This window comes from Quercus lobata, chromosome 10 (genome assembly GCF_001633185.2).
Source record: "Quercus lobata isolate SW786 chromosome 10, ValleyOak3.0 Primary Assembly, whole genome shotgun sequence".
Classification (NCBI taxonomy): Eukaryota; Viridiplantae; Streptophyta; class Magnoliopsida; order Fagales; family Fagaceae; genus Quercus; species Quercus lobata.
In genome coordinates, this window is record NC_044913.1 from 66,026,296 (window position 1) to 66,046,575 (window position 20,280).

Sequence of the window (20,280 nt, forward strand, 5' to 3'; positions counted from 1 at the left end):
TACAATAGTGCTATCTTCGTTAAAAAAATTGCAAAACTAAGGTTGCTGTGTATGAGAGAGAAGAAGAGTTCAGAAATTTTTTCTACAAAACCAGCTACTTTCAAGCCAAAATTGGAAGGTCGTTATAATTCCCGGTTTCGATGAAGTTTCAGTATATTTTTACTAACGAACAGAGCCTCATGCATGTTGACTGGTGTTGTTGCTTGAAGTTCCTCTACGTTTTCTCAAATGCTGGCCGGTGAGATCTTTTCTTATTGTTACTGTAAGTATCCACCTCAATGCATAGCGTTATGAATAATTTTTTTTAATTCAAGATTGATTTTTTTTTTTCTTGGTAATCTCTAGCATTTGCTCTTGAGAATATTGTTGTAAACCCATTTTCTATAGTGGAAGATTGTTGTAAACCCATTTTCTGGTTTTTCCCTTTTCATGGAAGGGTTTTCCATGTAAAAATTTGGGGTCTTGATTGTGGCTTGCTACTGAGATTTTTATATTTATATATTGGTTATTGTGCTTATCTAATTTATTTGAAATACCCATTTAATTTGCACAAAGAGGGGAAAATGAAATAAATTTGTTGTTTGTTATATTAATTGACTGTTTTTCCAGCAAAGCCTGACCTTTGGATTAGGCAATGTTTGGTGTCTAAAGCCAAACCTTCTTTTTCTGGTTATACAAATTAGATCTCTTCATAGAGGTCATGCCATTCTTAGAACTAAATCAAGTGACAACTCTAATCTTTGTGCTAAGCTTGATTTAGTAACATACTCATGTATCTATGTGTTGGATGGATGCATATCAGACTTCTACAATGCACCACATCACAATCACATACCTCAAAATATTGTCTTTTTTAAGAAGTTAATAACTACCATTTAAAAAAAAAAAAAAAAAAAATTCTTTCATTACTTAGGCTTTTCTTTACCTCTCTTTCAAGGTCAATACCTGTTTCATATGTTTTATTTAAGTTTAAATTAATAGGAATAGTTTAGAAAATTTATAGCCATTTATTTTAAAACTAATGTATTAAATAATATCCCTTAAGAAGAACTTTTTGATTCCCTAAACAATTTTTAACCATATGCAATAGAGGAAATAATTTTTTAAATATGTTTAACTGCGTTCAAAGTCACCCCTCGATACCTTCATTTGAATTTAAGTTACCAGTTTGTATGTTTTTGAAAGATAGACTTCTAAAAGGATTATTAAACCTTTTTGACTTCCACGATTTAGGCAACTGAATAAGGACTCCTCTGTTCATATTGTATGCTTCTAGAACTTGGTGAAAGGGTTTTGAGAGGATCTATAATTCACTCAAATGTGCAAAGGACCTTAACTAATTGCAAAGGACAATTACAATAAACAAAGCCTTAATCCCAATATTTTGGGGTCAGCTTAATTAATTGCAGTAATTAGAAAATGTGAACCCAAGTGGAATCATCATTTAATTCAATTTCCATCTGAATAAAATGGCATACTTTGACTTCATTTTCGTTCCCTTATTCTCTATCTTCCCTTATTCCTTATCACTAGTAGTTAAGAAATGTCGGGGCAAAACACGCTATAGACTTATATAGTATAGTAGCATTTTTCATAGTAAATATAGAACAGCACAGATGGGAGAAGAGACTCTATACCAAGTACCAATCCAACCCCTCTACACAACCGAGTTGTTTATTGCCAAGTGCTAAAAATGCTATGGAGCTATTATGTTCAATGTCACCAAGCTTATGGCAACCCCTTGAGGACCAAAATGCTTTTCATTATTATTTCTCAAAAGTAAAAGAATGTTTTATTAGAGTTATGTTGACTCTGCAGAAACGTTGATGCTTCATAGTTGTTTGGGAAAAAAAAGGGGTTGTAGCACTCAATATGACCCTTGAAACAAAGGTTTATAACGCCCTTGTTAATTAATGTAAACACTTAAATTTGAGAAATAGTAACAAATACACAAATGCCACCCTTGATGTTAGTCACTATGCATAGAAACATTCATACTATAAGCATGTGGCTCAAATCAAGACCCAATTCCGCGCCAAACACTAATAATTATTTTAGCAGTCACAATTTTTTTTGTTTCTTTGCCAATTATCTTCTTAATGTTTACACATATGGACAAGCATTCCTTATTGAAACAGCCCATAATATATTGAACCCTGAGAATTTACTTACCTCGTTACCATGGCTGTCAAGCAGCAATGGCTTTCACCATGGTAATGGGGAGAAACATTATATATGGTGCTGTATAAGTATTACACAGAAAAAAGAAAAAAAAAAAGTGTAAAATACATATGCTAAAGGAGGTAAAATGATCACTCCCGAGCAACTACAACTACTTGCTTTCCTACATTTTGGCCACTAAAAATTCCTACAAGAGCTGAAGGGCCATTTTCAAGGCCTTCGGCTGTGTCTTCAACATGTGCTATCTTTCCTTCTCTAATGTAAGGCAGCACAAGGTCTAAGAAGTTGGGAAAGAGGTGGTAGTAATCATACACTGTAAATCCTTCTATACGAATCCTCTTATATACCAAAGATAATAAATTTCTTATGCCTTCAGCTTGATCAAGATTGTATTGTGAGATCATTCCAGCTACTGCAATGTGTGGACACGGCCACGTGACGCCTCTCGGGATGGGTTTTCAAGAAAATAAAGGTTTGATCTTGAGAGTATTTTTTATTAGAAAAATCATGAGTCTGAAAAAAAGTTGAGGAGTCGCCACTGATGTAGGACACAATTTACTATTTAATTATTGTAAATTATTATTTTTGGTATTTTTATGTAAAAAAAAACGTTATTTTAGGTAGGGGTGTCAATTCGTGTTCGCAGGTCGGGTTCATGTCGTGTCGAGCCATAAGTACTCTACTAAATGGGTTGACCCGAACCCGACCTGTTTAATAAATGTGTCAAAAATCTTCAACCCTAATTCGACCCGTTTATTAAATAGGTTGACCCAACCTGACACATTTAACCTGTTTAATCAATAAGTCATGTAAAAGTTAATACAAATAATCCGTTTAATAACCTGTTTGATTAAAATGTCATACATGACCTAAATAATCTATTATCAATTTCTATATTTCTAAAATTAAAATACAATTACAACCATAAATATAGTAATAAACATATAATTACAACAAAAAAAATTAAGCAATAATAACAAAATTTAATACCTTTATTATCTAAATAGGTCAAACAGGTCAGACAGGTTCACATGTTGAACACGAACATGACCCATTTATTAAACGGATCAGCTATGTCGACCTGAATATGACCCGAACCCATTTAGCCTCAACCCATGACCTATTTATAAATGGGTTAGTCGTGTTGGGTTTGCAGGTCGTGTCAGATTTTGCCACCCCTAATTTTAGGTTTAGGTGATTTATTTCCTTATTTTTAGGTGCATTTAATGCTTTTCAGGTCAAATTTGATTCCTGTTATGGTTAGATATCAATTAGGAGTTATTTTAGATTATATTTTCTTGTTTGTCAAGTTTTAAGGAGCCCTTAAATAGGCCCCTAAGTCTATAAACGTTTTTCATAGTTGATTATAAAAAAAAAATTCAAACTTGTGTCTATTGTGTTCTCTGGTGGATTCCAAACCTATCACCTTGTGGATTCAAGGAACCCCTCGTGGATTCGAGGTTTACTACTAGGAACTAATAGTTTAGTTTCTATTCCATCAAAAGAGCATCGCGTGTGCTTTCTTTAGGCTTCCGCGACATCAGTTGGTATCAGATCCTTGACATACTCTGGTCTGATTGCTAACTGGGGAGACAGTAACCACCACCACAACAACGATGAATAACTTAGCTAGTATTACGTGATGTACAACAAGTACTCACAAATATCTATGCCAAGATGGCGCCATTGAAGAATGGAAACAATAGGGATAACTGCAGCGGAGACATAACTCACGGGCAACCTATTGGTAAGCAAATTTCATATAGACCTTATAAGAGAATTGCAAGTTTTAATGGTTACTTTTTAAAAGAAGATATTCTTGATTGGTTACTTGATCTAGAAGATTTATTTGACTATGAGAATATTTGTTATGAGAGAAAAATTGGACTTGCTTTGTATAAACTTAGTAAGTATGCCTTATGTTGGTGGGAACGAGTACAATCTGATAGAATCCGACAAGGTAAAGACAAAATTCGATCATGGTCAAGGATGAAAAAGATGCTTGCTATCAAATTTTATCCTTTGGATTGTGAAGAAATCGAAGTTCATACTTGAATTATTTTGAAGAGCCAAATATTCCACCGCTAAATGAAGAATTACATGTTGAAGCAAATATTGTTCTTGAAGAATATGGAGAAGTCAAAGAAGAAAATATAGAGATTTCTGAGGAAATTAATGAAGGTCTTGTTATAGAAGAAGAACCTGAAATCAAGATTGTGGAGGAGATTAATGAAGACCCCATTATAGAGAAAGATCTTGAGGTTGAGGTAGTAAAGACCATTAAAGAAGAAATTATAGAGGAAGTTGTCAACGATCTCAATGAAATCAAGTTAGATGATTGCAACATTCAAACTCTTATTATTTTATTGGAAGACATTGAAACAAAGTTTATTGATTTTGTTGGGGTGGAAAGATTTGATTTGATCGTTGACTCTTATTTGGTGAATATTGTCAATTACATGAAGATCAAGGGAGAAGAAGTTCAAGTTGCCCAATTAATGACTTTCAAGTTTGGCAAGAAGACAAAGAAGATGAAGTATTCAAAGTATTTGTTCTCTTGGCATGGGAGATTTCAGATTTCAAAGATGAACTCGAGGACGAGTTTGTTTCAAGTGGAGGGGTCTGATGTAGGACACAATTTACTATTTAATTATTGTAAATTATTATTTTCGGTATTTTTATGTAAAAAAAAAAACATTATTTTAGGTTTAGGTGATTTATTTCCTTATTTTTAGGTGCATTTAATGCTTTTTAGGTCAAATTGATTCTTGTTATGGTTAGATATCAATTAGGAGTTATTTTAGATTATATTTTCTTGTCTATCAAGTTTTAAGAATCCTTTAAATAGGCACTTAAGTCTGTAAACGTTTTTCATAGTTGATTATCAAAAAAAAATTCAGACTTGTGTCTATTGTGTTCTCTGGTGAATTCTAGACCTCTCACCTTGTGGATTCAAGGAACCTCTCGTGGATTCGAGGTTTACTACTAGGAACTAATAGTTTAGTTTTTGTTCTATCAAGAGAGCATCGTGTGTGCTTTCTTTAGGCTTCCACGACATTAGTCACTTATTTTATTATTATTTTTTTTAAGGGAAAGTAAAACAAGAAATAAAACCCTTTATTTTTTATTTGATTGACTCAATGGATAAGGAAAATGGTCTACGTCCACCAAGGACAAGTTTCGGGGTCAAATTACGCTGTGGGTAGGTATGAGGCATCCACGCACGCCCGGTATGTCTACCGGTCTCTACTAAATAAGTAAGGACTATTTGATGTTCAATTAATCGTTCAATGGGCACAATATTATTAATCGAATTCATTACACCAAATCAAGAAAGTAGTTGATTTTATGACATGGTGGCCTAAAGCTAAATCATAAGACAAAATAACTATGATAAAAATAAGCAACAAGTTAATAACGAAACAAATAATGACAAAGAAATTAACATATATATATATATATATATATATATAACATGTGTAAGCTTAAACTCTTCCAAGTCATGATTGGAGCAACATGAGAAGATTTCATTTTAAAGGAACCAGTGGTATTACTTTTTTTTTTTGGAGAGAAAAGTGGGCTTAATTAGATTAGCTTGTGACTAGGTTTTGATTTGAAGTAGAAAATGAAGTATATTTTTGTTTCTATTTGTGGAAACCGAAAACATAGGCTTGGTAAAAAAATAGAGCATATTCTTATTTTTGTTTGTGAAAACTGAAGACATAGACTTGTTTTTGATTTGAAGTAAAAAAATAATAATGATAAATGTAGAGTCTCGATTCGGGGCCTGGGCCCAATAGTTATGGGGTTCTGGCCCAAAGAGTCCTGGACAATGAATTTGTAGAGAGTGGGTTACAGAATTAGGCCCTAACGAAGTGTGTGCTAGTTAACTTTGGGCCTTACAACAACCAAAAATAAGAAAATCCCCTTCATGTCCATTAGGTATATGGTTTGAGGAGACGTATGGGGTGTATCCTTATCTCTGCTCAAAGGCTATGGTCTTTCTCTTCTTCTCCTGTTCTAAGTTCCTCCTTTTTTCCGTCCCCCTCTTCATGGGGACTCCCCTCTCTTATATAGCCCCTTTGAAGTCATCAGAACCTTACACTTGTTGATCATCTGGACCTTCACTTGAGTACCTGTCCCATCGGACATCTCTCCCATCTTTCTGTGAGTTGTAGTAGCTAAGGTAACATTATTCGCCAGTCTTCTCTACATTAATGCGGCCAGAAAAGTAGCTGCCATGCATTTAATGTGGCAGCTGTAATCTTTCCCTTGACATCCTATACTCTCTTCCCTCTCACAGGGGACTCATTGCTGCTACTAATACTCGTTGGAGTGATTCTTTATTGTTGGTAGGGCGCATGTTTAAGCCATATTTGGTACGTCCGAGGAGACGTTTCTCCTCAGACCGCCTTTTAAACAACTTTAGGCCCATAAGAATTGGGTCGGGAGCCCTTTTGGCACCCACACCTTCTCCTCGGATACGGTCGAATTCTATATGGAGCCCAAGGCCTATTGTTTGATCTGGGGACTTTTACCCCTACAATAGCCCCTCAAAATTCTGGTTCTTTCCCTCTAATATGAGGAGAAAAGGCGGGATTTTGACAATTATGGGGTCACTTATTGTAAATCCTTGTTTTACACGTGTGGAGGTATAGCCCCACATGCCTCATTACTGCTAATGGCATTTCGTAACCCATGAGGCACTAATTATTGCGCTAGGCGACTTTATGTCCTTCTAATCCAACGGTGGGGCGCCTGATCAACGGTTGATATTGTTCCCATTTCTCTGGGCGGGAGTCAGTTTCTCCCCGGTATATAAGATTTCCAAGGGAACTTACTCCCATTTTTTGAAAAAGCACTCAAGCATCCTAGAGTACTCGAGCACCTTCTTTTGCAAAGTGTTCAAAACTCCACAGACATTCCCTTGAAGATTCCCGGTGAGTTCTTCACAAGCTCGAGAGATTTAGGATCTTCACTCTCGTAAGTGCTCATTTCCCTTCCGTTGCCTTTCCCAGCTTTCTCCCTTAAGTAAACCTTCTTCGTGTCGCCTAGGATTAGTGGGATGGGTATGCTTGAGAAATTGGTAGACTCTCTGGCCGGTTTGGAAGGCTTCAAGGCCAAATACCGTATCCCGCCGGGAGTAGGTCTAGAATATTGCTCCTTGGACGAGGTCTTAACCAAGAGAAAGACGGGGTAGGTCGCCATTCCGATGATAACCTTCATAGAGGGAGGAATAACGATCCCTATGGGGAGAATAACTAGGGATTATCTGCGTGGTCATAGGCTGGCCTCTCACCAGTGCGTTGTGAACATGTTCCGAATCCTAGGGTGCGTAGATGCTCTGAACAAACAGATGAACCTCAGCCTCTCATGGCACGATGTAGTTCATCTATATGAATGTCATTGTCTCAACAAGTCATATTACCTGAAATCCAGGTCGATGAGGTGAGGTTGATATCCTACCTTCCCAAGTCCAATAAAGGCTTGAAGGACAACCTTTTGATCGTCTCCGGAGCATGGCACGATGGTCTTCACTACCCAGTTAGGGCGGGAACACCATGTGGGGCACTGTAGGGTTAGATCCCTTGGAGGGGATCTTAGTCTCGAGTCTTCTCTTCCTTATTTCAGTTTTTGCTTTGATTATTTGCCTCCTCGGACTAACGTAACCCTTCCTTTGGGTTTTGCAGACAAAGAACAAACAACTCCGCGGCTCAATTTGGTCAACATCCAGTCCCTCAACTTCCTCTTAAGGTCTGAGATCTTTGTGAGTGAGGACGGGCAACTGCGTGTCGCTCCTCTCATCTTGGATTACGAGCCCCTTTCATGCGCTCTAGTGGACGCCGGTCAAGCCATCAGGGTTGGAAGTCCCCGATTAGTTCGCATCGATGTTTCTATACCAGGTGTAGAGAGGGAAAATTCCCGACCTATCACAAGCTGACACGTCACATTATCAAGTCCACAAAATATAGCCAATTACAGAGCACCATGTATTGTTGCTAGGTTTTGCTATCACTATTCAGAAGCCAATAGAAATTTGCCAAGTGTCATGCAAGAACCAATCACGCATCAGCGCACGTGTAAGCGATGACTCAAGCAGCCTCGCATGTGTAAGCGATGACTCAAGCAATCCAGCACGTGTAAGCGATGACACAAGCAAACCAATCAGGCTGTGACATGTGTCACCAATCAAGCTCCGCCACGTGTCGCTCACCCACCCCCAAACTCCTATAAATAGAAGCCTTCTTGAGACATTCAGGAGGACCAGGATTCAGAGGACCAGGATTCAGAAGTGAAAAAGCTCTGCTGGAATCAAGCCCTGAAGCCTCTAGGAACTTCAAGAACTTCAACCCCAAAATCAAAGAACATTCGAAGCAGAATCATCCAAATCATCTGCCTAGATCCTAAAGTTTGCGGGAATCAAGCTCAAAGGTCCGAAAACATCAACAAATCATAAATCAGTGAAACTCTACGGATTCAAGCCTCTAAAGCCCCGAAGAACTTCCACCACAAATCTTCAAATACAAAGAACATTCGAAGCAGAATCATCCAAACTATCTGCCAAGATCTCAAAGTTCACTGGAATCAAGCTCAAAAGCCTCCAGAAACCTCAAACAACCACAAATCAGTGAAGCTCCACGGATTCAAGCCTCTAAAGCCCCGGAGAACTTCCACAACAAACCTTCGAAGACGACGAACGCCCGAAGAACACACGAAGAACACGAAGAACACAAAGAACACGAAGAACAAAGAATTTCTAACAAGCTCATAGCCAGAGATTCATTGTAATTCTATTCCAAAGATCTTCGATACATTCCTCAACCAAATTGAAGGATATCTTGTGTTCAAAACAAAATCACATCATCACAAATCCAATCAACAAATCTTTTAAGGAGATCGAATCGGAGGATAACTCTTTTGTAATTACAGAGAATTGTACCACATAATCATCAATATAAATTCTCATTTGTGAAACTATTTTCACTTGTTCGACTTTGTTTCCAACCGAGAGATTTAGTCACTTACACCAGGCTTTCTTGCTCGGAAAGACCTACCTCCCGTTCGATTGCCTGCTCAGCGCGCTCTTCCAGAGGTAGTTGTCCCAGGAAAAGGAGCTGATTCCTCGCACTTATCTCTCGAGGCTCAAATTGACCAATTCCGCTTCGCCGAAGAGGGAGAGGTGTCAGTTAGGCCCATAGAGCTCTCAGACTCCGACTCGGACATAGACCGGTCCTCGGCGGCTCCAACCTTTGGCTTGGTGATTGCTCAGGTTGACAGTAGCCAAGAGATTAAAGAAAAGGACATGGATTTGAAGCCAAGGTCTGGTCTCCGGGGCCTCTTGTCCAATAGAAACAAGGGCCAGTCTTCTAGGGATGCTCCCAAGGAACAAGCTACATCCAAACTTCCTCCTCCTCTTCCCCCCACAACTGACCCAACACTACAGCCTCTTCCCAATTTGAGGCGGAAGAGATCAGTGGAAGAGTTGGAAGAGGGCGAGGTCGGCCTTGAAAAGGCTAAGCAACAGAAGAAGGGCAAAGAGCCCAAGGAGAAAAGAACAAGATTCTTTGATAGCCGAGACGAGGCGGCTATGAGGAGGGAGCAGCGGACTTGGTCCCCATGCCTAGAGTTGGATGGTGCCCTCATCTCGGGGGACGCGACTCTGTGGGAGTCCCAATGAGGACAAGCGTCTTATTTGGCTGAGGCTTTGCAACAGCCCCTTCTCCTGCCTCATGACATGGAGGGGCTCCGGGCTACTCGGCAACTGGATCTCTTCATGTCGCTGAAGAGAGACATGGCCATGGTAAGCCAAGACTCTTCCTTATTCAATTTCTTTATTCCGCACCTATCTATTTGTTATTTTCTTTTAATCAATTTTCCATTACTCCCACGCAAGTCACTCAACAAATTTTTGTAGCTGAAGAGTGGGCTAGGAAGGCTCACGAAGACCTAAACACTGAGGTTCAGTCCCACATCAATGCAGAGAAGGCTACTGGCATCCTAGGGCTGGAAAAGGATCGTCTAAATAAGGAAGTAAAGGATGCACTGAAGGCCCGCGATAATGTCGAGGCCGGACTTAAGACCACCACCCAGCAGGCTGAGGACATGTGTAAATAGCTTCATATGTCCAAAATAAACCTTGAGACCGAGAAGTAGATGGTCTCAGACCTCAAGGCCGAGCTATCAAAGGTAAAAGAGGCGGCTCACCTGGCTAGGGAGGCGGCTGAGCCTGCGGTGGTAGCCTCCTACGAACGTGGAGTGGCGGATACCAAGGAGGTGGTTACAGTATGTAGGGACTACATCACTATGTCCTGAAGGGTGGCCTTAGATCGGGCGACAGTCCTTGCGGACTCCGACCTTAGGAAGATTGAGAATATCTTCTTTCCTGAAGATATTCGTGAGATTCTGGGTTCGGTTCCTCTTGAGGAGCCCCTTTTTGCTAAGGTCACTACCTCGGATTCCCTCATACATGAAGCCGAGGAGGTGCAGCCACTTACAAAGGACAAGTCCCCTAAGGACACCCTCACAATAAGGGACGTTGTTGTGTAAGCCAAGGAGGCCATCCTCGAGCCCAAGGCAGGAGGTGATCAACCTGAAGTAGAGGTCCGGCAAAGAGTTCTGCCCAGGATAAAAACTAGGACATTAGTGTAGGAATTTACTTGTAGTTATCTTCTTTAGTCTTTTATCTCCTTATTTTGCCAACGTTTGTAAGAGAATGCATTTTGGAGCCCAATGAATGATATTATTTCTCCTTTGAATCTTGTTTCACTGCTTCTTTTTCTACCTTTGTTATGAATGAGTTTCTTTTATGCTACTAACTGCTGAGAGCCAAACGTTACTCAAAATTTAAGTAACACGATTAAGCATGAATGAATGTATGAGAAAAATGATAGTTAACACTTAGATAAAACTGCATCGAGTTTAATTTCCCCTAAGACTGTGGTTCGAGGGGCCACATAGGAGTTTAGGTTCTGTTCAACACTTAGAAGAAATTGTATTCTGGTTAATTTCCCCTAATACTGTGGTCTGAGGAGCCAGGCAGGACTTAGGTTTTGTTTAACACTTAGATGAAGTTGCACAGTAGTTAATTTCCCCTAAGCCTGTGGTTCGTGGAGCCAAGCAGGATTTAGGTTCTGTTTAACACTTAGATGAAATTGTATTCTGGTTAATTTCCCTTAAGCCTGTGGTCCGAGGAGCCAGGCAGGACTTAGATTCTGTTTAACACTTAGATGAATTTGCACAGTAGCTAATTTCCCCCAAGCCTGTGGTTTGTGGAGCCAGGTAGGATTTAGGTTCTATTTAACACTTAGATGAAATTGTATTCTGGTTAATTTCCCCTAAGCCTGTGGTCCGAGGAGCCAGGCAGGACTTAGGTTCTGTTTAATACTTAGATAGAGTTGCACAGTAGTTAATCTCCCCCAAGCCTGTGGTCCGTGGGGCCAGGCAGGACTTAGGTTCTGTTTAACACTTAGATGAAATTGTATTCTGGTTAATTTCCCCTAAGTCTGTGGTCCGAGGAGCCAGGCAGAACTTAGGTTCTGTTTAACACTTAGATGAAGTTGCACAGTAGCGTGGCGCCAAGAATTACAACTTTCATTAATAATAGTATCTTTTCAGGTTATTTACATTCCAAGGGCGTGGCACTACATGTTCATCCAAGTCTTCTAAAAAGTAAGCCTCTATGCTGGCCACAGAGGTGATACGATACGGGCCTTCCCAATTTGGTTCGAGTTTTCCCCATGTGGGGTTTCTTGCAGTGCCCAGGACCTTCCTCAATACCAGATCCCCAGATGCTAGGGGCCTTAGCTTTGCCTTGGCATCGTAACCTTGCTTGAGCTTTTGCTGGTAGTAGGCAAGTTGGACCATTGCACTCTCCCTTCTTTCCTCGATGAGGTCTAAGTTTTTTTCCAACAGTCCATTGTTAGCATTGGGGCAGAATGTGCTGGTCTTCTGTGTTTGGAAATTTATCTCTAGAGGAATAACAGCCTCTGCCTCATAGGTCATTGAAAAGTGGGTTCCCCCTGTGGACCTGCGTGGCGTGGTGCGATACGTCCACAAGACATGGGGCAGTTCTTCTACCCACCTTCCTTTCGTGTCATCTAATCTCTTTTTTAACCCATTTACTATGGTTTTATTGACGGCTTCAACCTGTCCATTCCCCTATGGGTAAGCCGGTGTGGAGTACCTATTAACAATTCCCAACTCGCTGCAACATCTTCTGAAAGCTTTACTATCAAATTGGAGACCGTTGTCCGAGATTAGGGTGTGAGGGATTCCGAACCTAGTGACGATGCTTTTCCAAAAAAATTTCTTGGCATCAACGTCTCTAATGTTTGCCAACGGCTTAGCTTCGACCCATTTTGTGAAATAATCCGTGCCGACAAGAAGAAACCTTTTGTTCCCTACTACTTTAGGAAATGGTCCTAGGATGTCTAGGCCCCACTGTGCGAATGGCCAAGGACTAGACAGCGGATTAAGGGTTCCGCCTGACTAATGTATATTCAGGGTGAACCTTTGGCACTGGTCGCACTTCTTCACATATTCCTGCGCCTCTTTCTGCATGCTCCAATAACCTTGCGTTATGGCTATATGGGACAGGGACGTACTCCCCATATGACTTCTACAAATTCTTTTGTGTAATTCCTCCAAGATAAGTTCAGTGGCATCTGGGTGCACGCATAACAAGTACGGTTCTGAAAATGAGTGCCTATACAGTTTGGAGTCCTCGGACAGCCAGAATCGAGAAGCCTTCCTTCTAATCTTGTCGGCCACATTCTTATCTTCTGGTAAGGTGTCGTTCTTTAAGAATAGTACTGGAGGATCTATCTAGCTAGGCCCTGCCTGATGCTGTGAACCCGTACTAAGTCGGTTCTCGCTATCGTTGGGCTGTATAGATCTTCTACTAGAATAACCCGAGGAAGTGGCTGAGCCGAGGAGGTGGTAAGCATTGCAAGAGAGTCAGCATGGGTGTTCCCGCTCCTGGACATGTGCACTAGATTGAAGTAATCGAAATGCACCCGTAAGCGCTTGACTTGGACAAGGTACTCTTGCATTCTTTCATCCTTCGCCTCCAATTCCCCATTTACTTGTCCCATGACAAGTCTTGAGTCTGAGAACATGTTTAAGGATTTTCCACCCAGTTTCCGGATCATTGACATTCCTTCCAATAATGCCTCATATTCTGCTTCGTTATTCGTGGTGGAAAAGCCCAGCCTTAACGATTTTTCGATGGTAATCCCCTCAGGGGAAACTAGGACGAGCCCCACCCCTGAGCCCCTTTGGTTGGCCGCACTGTCAACGTGTGCTTTCCAACAAGTGGGTTCTTGCTGAGAGACTGTGTTGATCAGTTTCCCGTCTGGGTTTAGTAGCTCTCCTCCTCCTTCTGGTGTGGGTTCTGCAAACTCAGCTACTAGATCCATGAGAACCTAACCCTTCACAGAGGTGCGAGGCATGTACCTAATGTTGAAGGCACCTAGAATCGTCCCCCACTTTGCTATTCTGCCTGTGTAGTCGGCACTCCGGAGTATTGATCTGAGTGAAAGTTGGGTCAGTACAACAACGGTATGTGCCTGGAAGTAACGGGGGAGCTTTCGAGTGGCTTGCACAGTTGCCAGGACGGCTTTTTCGAGGGGGAGGTAATGGATCTCTACCTCATGCAATGATTTGCTTATATGGTAGATGGGCTGTTGTGTGCCATTGTCTTCCTAGATTAGCACTAAACTCACTGCGTGAGGGGCTACCGCAATATAGGCGAATAGCACTTCGTCAGCTTCAGGACTGGACATGATTGGTGGCCAAGCTAGGTATTCCTTAAGCTGCTGGAAGGTTAAGGCACACTCTTCAGTCCACTCGAAGCCTTTCCACTTGTTTAATAAAAGGAAAAAAGGCCTGCACCTATCGACCGCGCGGGAGATGAAACGGTTTAAGGCGGCAATCATGCCAGTGAGTTTTTGGACCTCTTTGGGGTTCTGAGAAGGTTGCAGGCTATGGATTGCTCTAATTTGGTCGGGGTTGACTTCAATGCCTCTATGGGTCATCATGTAACCTAAGAATTTCCCTAACCCCACCCTGAATGAATACTTGGACGCGTTCAGGTGCAGCTTGTACTTTCTCAGAATTCCAAAGACATCGCTGAGGTCTCTGACTTGGTTGGGCACTAACTTACTCTTCAGTACCATGTCATCTATATAAACTTCGATGCTCTTACTCATCTGTAGTTCAAACATCCGGGTCATCATCCTTTGGTAGGTCGATCCGACATTCTTCAAGCCAAAGGGTATTATCTTGTAATGGAAGTTTCCAACGGGAGTGACAAAAGCTGTTTTTTCTTGGTCCTCAGCGGCTAGGGGTATCTGATGATAGCCTTGGAAGGTGTCCAAAAAACTCATTCGAGGGTGTCCCATAGTCAAATCCATCAATGGTCTATCTGCAGCATAGGGAAAGGATCTTTCAGACAGGCCTTATTCAGGTCCGTGAAGTCCACGCAGACCCGCCATTTCCCACTCTTCTTCTTCACCACGACTGTGTTGGCCAGCCATTTGGGGTAGAATACCTCCTTGATAGCCCCTGCTTTCTTTAATTTTATAACCTCCTCTCTCACTGCGTCTGCATGCTCTTTCGACGGTTGCCGAGGAGGTTGCTTCTTAGGTGTTACGATCGGGCTAACATTAAGGTGGGGGCAAATGAAATTTGGATCGACCCCCGGAGCCTCGTAGGCATCCCATGCAAACACGTCCACATTTTTTCTGAGAAAGTTAATTAGTGTTTCCTTCTCTTGGGGCGGTAGTTTTGAGCTGGCCTGAAAAAATCTTTCCGGGTCGGAGCCAACAAGAACTTTCTCCAAATCCTCAATACTTGATTCCTCGGTAGGTCCCTCACTACCCGAGGCCAAGATCGGGGTCATTAATTGCTATAAGCCATTCTCAGCTAAGGTGGAGGGCTCAGTACTCGGTTGTCGCGAGATTGCTGACACCATGCATTACTGAGCCATGGCTTGGTTCCCAATTACTTCTTTCACTTAACCTTTCTATGGATACTTCACCTTTTGGTGTAAGGTTGACGACATAGCCCCTAGGGAATGAAGCCATGGTCTGGCTACGATGGCGGTTTAGGGGGAGTATGCGTTTACCACTATGAAGTCTACCTCCACCACGTCCGAGACTGTTTGTATAGGCAGCCTAATCATGCCTTTTGGAGTGACGGTTTTTCCCTTGAAACTAACTAAAGGGGAGTCGTATGCTGTCAGGTCCTTCGGTTTCAGCTTCAACCCCTTGTATAGGTCGGGATACATTACTTCCACGGTGCTGCCCTGATCGACTAGCACTCTTTTCACGTTGTATCCCCCAATCCTGAGCGTGACGGCTAGGGTATCATCGTGGGGTTGGAGGGTTCCCAATTTGTCCTCATCCGAGAATCCGATTAGGGGCGTGGCCATACCTGTAGCCCTCTTGGGCTACCTGTCGTCAGCTTCAGGGGGGAGCCTGCCCACTGACATTATTCTGAAAGGATGGGAGTTGGTTCGTCCTGGTGCGGCGAGAATAACATTTATGGTGCCAATGGGTGGTCTCAATGTGTTGTGCCTTGTTTCGATGTTTGACTGCTTTTGCCATCCGACAGGGCGATGCAGCAGATGTCATAACTTCCCCTCTCTGACCAACCGGTCCAAGTGGTTTTTCAGATTCCTACAATCATCGGTGGTATGGCCCGGCTCTTGGTGATACGAGCAATACAGATTCTGGTTAAGTTTCGCGGGGTCGCCTGCCATCCTGCTTGGCCATTGAAAGAACGGTTTGTTCTTCACTTTCTCTAGGATCTTATGTAATGGTTCTCGAAACACAGCATAGACTGCCTGTGCCCCTGTGGATCCAGACTGCTTCGAGTAATCCCTTCTCGGCCGATTACTGTTGTTAAAGCGGTCTGACCTGAAGTCCTTCCTCTCTTGAGGGACAACCTTCGCTTTGCCCTTTCCCGTCTGTTGGTCTTCTTCGACTCTCTTGTACTTATCGATTCTGTCCATGAGTTGACGCATGCTAGTGATCGGTTTCCCTGTCAGGGACTTTCTTAAACCATGCTCTATCGGTAGGCCCCTCTTGAATATGCTAATGGCGACATCATCGTTATTTCCCTCTATCTCATTATATATTTCCCAATATCAGTCTGAGTAGGCCTTCAGGGTCTCTCCTTCTCGCATGGATAAGGACAAGAGGGAATCTAGGGGCCGAGGGACTCTGCTGTTGGTTATGAAACAAGAACCAAAAGCCTGTGTTAGCTGCTTAAAAGATTTTATGGAGTTTGGCTTGAGGCCATCAAACTATCTCATCGCCATGGGTCCCAAGCTGGACGGAAACACTTTGCACATCAGCGCCTCATCCCTGGAATGGACGGCCATCCTCTGGTTAAACTGGCTTATGTGCTCTACTGGGTCCGTTCGATCATTATGTATAGCAAAAGTGGGTTGGTGGAACCGCCGAGGAAGCTCAGCCCCCTCTATCCTACGCATGAAGGGCGACTGGGAGATGTGGTCTAGGGCTTTACTCATGGCATTGTTTGCTAGGCCCTGGTAAGATGAGATTTTGTGGCCGCGTTTGTGAGGTTGCTCTTCCTCGTAGGAAAAGGTTTCACTTGGAGGGGTTCTCGATCTCCGCCTATACTCATTTTCCTCCTCATCGCTACTGTCCGAGCCGGGTTAAGGACGCTTTCGCTGCGCTCGGTGTAACTTCTTCTTCAAGTCGTCGATTTCTTGCTGTAGAGCCCTATGATCATTTCGCTTATGGGATGTGGGACCTTTCCCTCTTGAACGACTTTTGCTCGTGTGGGAGGTGTTTACACTACCCACTCATTGCTTATCTTGATCTCTCTCCCGTTCGAGGTTCAAGAAGTTGTCTTGCCGTTGGGAGTCCGCGTGTCCCGTTTGGCGTGGACCTGATCCTTCCATTTCTAACGATTTCACTTGTCGAGGCACGAGTTTTTCCCACAGACGGCGCCAATTGTAGGGTCTCGATTCAGGGCCTCAGCCCAACAGTTATGGGGTTCTGGCCCAAAGAGCCCTGGACAATGAATTTGTAGAAAGTGGGTTACAGAACTAGGCCCTAACGAAGTGTGTGCTAGTTAACTTTGGGCCTTACAGCAACCAAAAAAAAGAAAATCCCCTTCATGTCCATTAGGTATACGGTCCGAGGAGATGTATTCTAAGTTCCTCCTTTTTTCCGTCCCCCTCTTCATAGGGACTCCCCTCTCTTATATAACCCCTTTGAAGTCATCAGAACCTTACACTTGTTGATCATTTGGACCTTCACTTGAGTGCCCGTCTCATCGAACATCTCCCCCATCTTTCTGTGAGTTGTAGTAGCCAAGGTAACATTGTTTGCCAGTCCTCTCCACATTAATGCGGCCAGAAAAGTAGCTGTCATTCATTTAATGTGGTAGCTATAGTTTCTCCCTTGACATCCTATACTTTCTTCCCTCTCACAGGCTTGAGGGACTCATCCCTGCTACTAATACTCGTTGGAGTGATTCTTTATTGATGGTAGGGCGCATGTTTGAGCCATATTTGATACGTTCGAGGAGACATTTCTCCTTAGACCGCCTTTTAAACAAGTTTGGGCCTATAAGAATTGGGCCGGAAGCCCTTTTGGCGCCCACACCTTCTCCTCAGACGCAATCGAATTCTATATGGGGCCCAAGGCCCATTGTTTGATCTGGGGACTTTTACCCCTACAATAATAATAATAAGAATAATAATGATAATAAGAGTAATAATAATAAAGTATGTTTTTATTTTTGTTTGTGGAAACCGAAATCAAGAACTTGCCTCTAATTTGAAGTAGCAAAATAGAGTATATTTTTTTATTTTGTTTGTAGAAATTGAAATCATGGGAGTTGTTGGAAACAACATTGGTCCAGGCAACATGTAGAGGTTAGCTACGGTGGAAAAAGAAAAAAAAGTAAGCTATGTCTTCATCACAAGTTTTCAATGCATGGGTCCAACTTTTAAGAAGTCACATGACATGATTTAACCCCACTTCACTTTTAGCCTTCTTTTATTACATTTAACCGGTTATCAAAAAAACTTTCTTTTATTACAACCAAGTTTTGTTCTTTGTTCACAAGACAACAAGCTTTAACATTCAAACTGAAAAGGCAAATACCCAGTAAAGCTATGTCTTCAAACCACTAAATCACGCAAGAATAAAGAGTGGGAAGGATGAAAACATATCTAGCTCCCTTGGACGAGTTTGATGGAGACTCCGTTGAGATGAACGGCGATGACAACGGCGTTCTCTGATGGATGGCCCTCCCACCACGTGACACTCCACTGGCAATGGTTGACGGAGAAGTGCTGAAGTATTCGTGTATAGTGTGGGATTTGTCCCCCCTCAGGATCGGATTTTCTCCCAAGAAATTTCAATCTCTCAATGTTTTTTTTTTTTTTTTTTTTTGTGTTTTTTGAAAATTAGAATGCAAAAGGGTGTAATGAAGATGATTTTTGGAGATGAGAAATAGATCCGTCTCTTAGTTCTTGAATCTAGTGGAAAACAAAAATGGTCTCTTTGTCCTCTCCTCTTTTTCCCCCCTCTTTTTTTTTTTTTTTTTTTTTTTTTTTTCGTCCTTTTATGGTCTCCACTCTCTATTTTAAAAAATTCAAAATCCACCCGTTATCCGTCCTTGTGTGCGCACCCCATTGTCCGTTTTTGTTTGCACACACTCTACACGCTAAGACAAAAATCGTGCAGAGGAGGGCACGCCGGACTTGCTTCGTGTGGGAGGTGTCTGTCCTCTATACCCAAAATATACCCAAAATGTACGTCTCACCATTTACCATTCTGTTTTGTTTTTTTTGTCCTTTTATTTTTGACCACTAAAGCTGTGTTTCCCAATATATTTGAAATAAATTGCAATTGTTTCTTTAAGTTAAATTAACAGAAGAAGCTTGAGAGACATAACTTGATCTTTTTGTAAATAACTTTCAAAAATTGAGGATTTTGTGAAAAAATGAAAAAAAAAGACAAGTGTGCATGGATTAAAAATTGAAGCTTCAAATGGAATTAAAATAAAGATTGATAGTAAAAACTGTGAATAAATAAATAAATAAGTTGAAAAATAAAATAATAAAGTGTCAAATGAGAGAGAATAGAGAGTTATGCATGTCATTTAATTAGTTCATCATTGGGGGGAGGCATGTGCAAAAGACATACATTGAAAGAGGGTGTCTACACAATGTGACCGTGGAATCTCATGTTAAGGAGAACTGCATCAAGCATTTTGCCTCCGACATTATCAAAGTAAATGTCAATGCCTTCAGGAAAACACCTAACATTATTACCAAAAAAAAAGTCAGTGCCTCTTAATTGTTTATAAAAGTTGCTCTTGCAGTTGTAATTAACAATTAGGCCTTGATATTGCTGTTGAGATATAGTTTTTGCCAAAGTTTATTCTTTAATGTTATACAATTAGCAGTCACCATTAATAAATTAGTGAACGCAGTGCAATTTTGCCTCACAGCTAATAATGAGAAATTTTGCCTCATTAATTTCTTTTAGATTCTTTATAAGCAAATTTTCCACTGACCTTTTTAGAGCTGCATCCAAGTCATGCTCTTCCTTATAATTGAAAGCCTCGTCGAATCCGAACTTGCTCTTAAGTATATCAACCTTGTTCAGATAAAAGTAGGACAAGTGTTGAAATTTCATTTAAAAAAAAGATCATGTTTCTATATCCCCTGCTTTAAAACAGAGATTAAGCATGCATAGCAGCTTAAAATTTTGGTCCAAATAATAAAATCATACAACAGGGTGAGGACTAGGAGAATTTGAATAAGATTTCAGAATATTATGCAAATTTGTGATAAAATACTTTAAATGTCTAACCAGAGACAAACAAATAACAACTCATTCAATGACGAAAAAAAAAGATCAAACTTGCGAAATCATTTCGAATTAAGAACAAAATATATACTATTGTTTCAAATTCATTCAAAATGGATGTTAGTAAAAGGTGATGATATAATCAGAAGATCAACTTATGTGTACGTTATTGTTGTCACAAAATGTTATTGATGGTTTGATTGTAAAACAAAATTTTCCAAGTGCTTTCATGTCAAAG

The 20,280-nt window shown here is 41.3% G+C and overlaps 1 protein-coding gene across 1 annotated transcript; it reads right to left on the reverse strand.

Annotated features, from left to right (window-relative positions):
• Window positions 1-2,213: 2,213 nt before the first annotated feature.
• On the reverse strand, window positions 2,214-20,041 carry LOC115965362 (2-alkenal reductase (NADP(+)-dependent)-like). The gene is made up of 3 exons (XM_031084561.1): window positions 19,747-20,041; window positions 19,398-19,488; window positions 2,214-2,600 (listed from the first exon to the last, which is right to left on the reverse strand). The coding sequence occupies exons 1-3, from the start codon at window positions 19,866-19,868 to the stop codon at window positions 2,313-2,315; spliced, it is 501 nt and encodes a 166-aa protein (XP_030940421.1). The 5' UTR covers window positions 19,869-20,041; the 3' UTR covers window positions 2,214-2,312.
• Window positions 20,042-20,280: the final 239 nt, after the last annotated feature.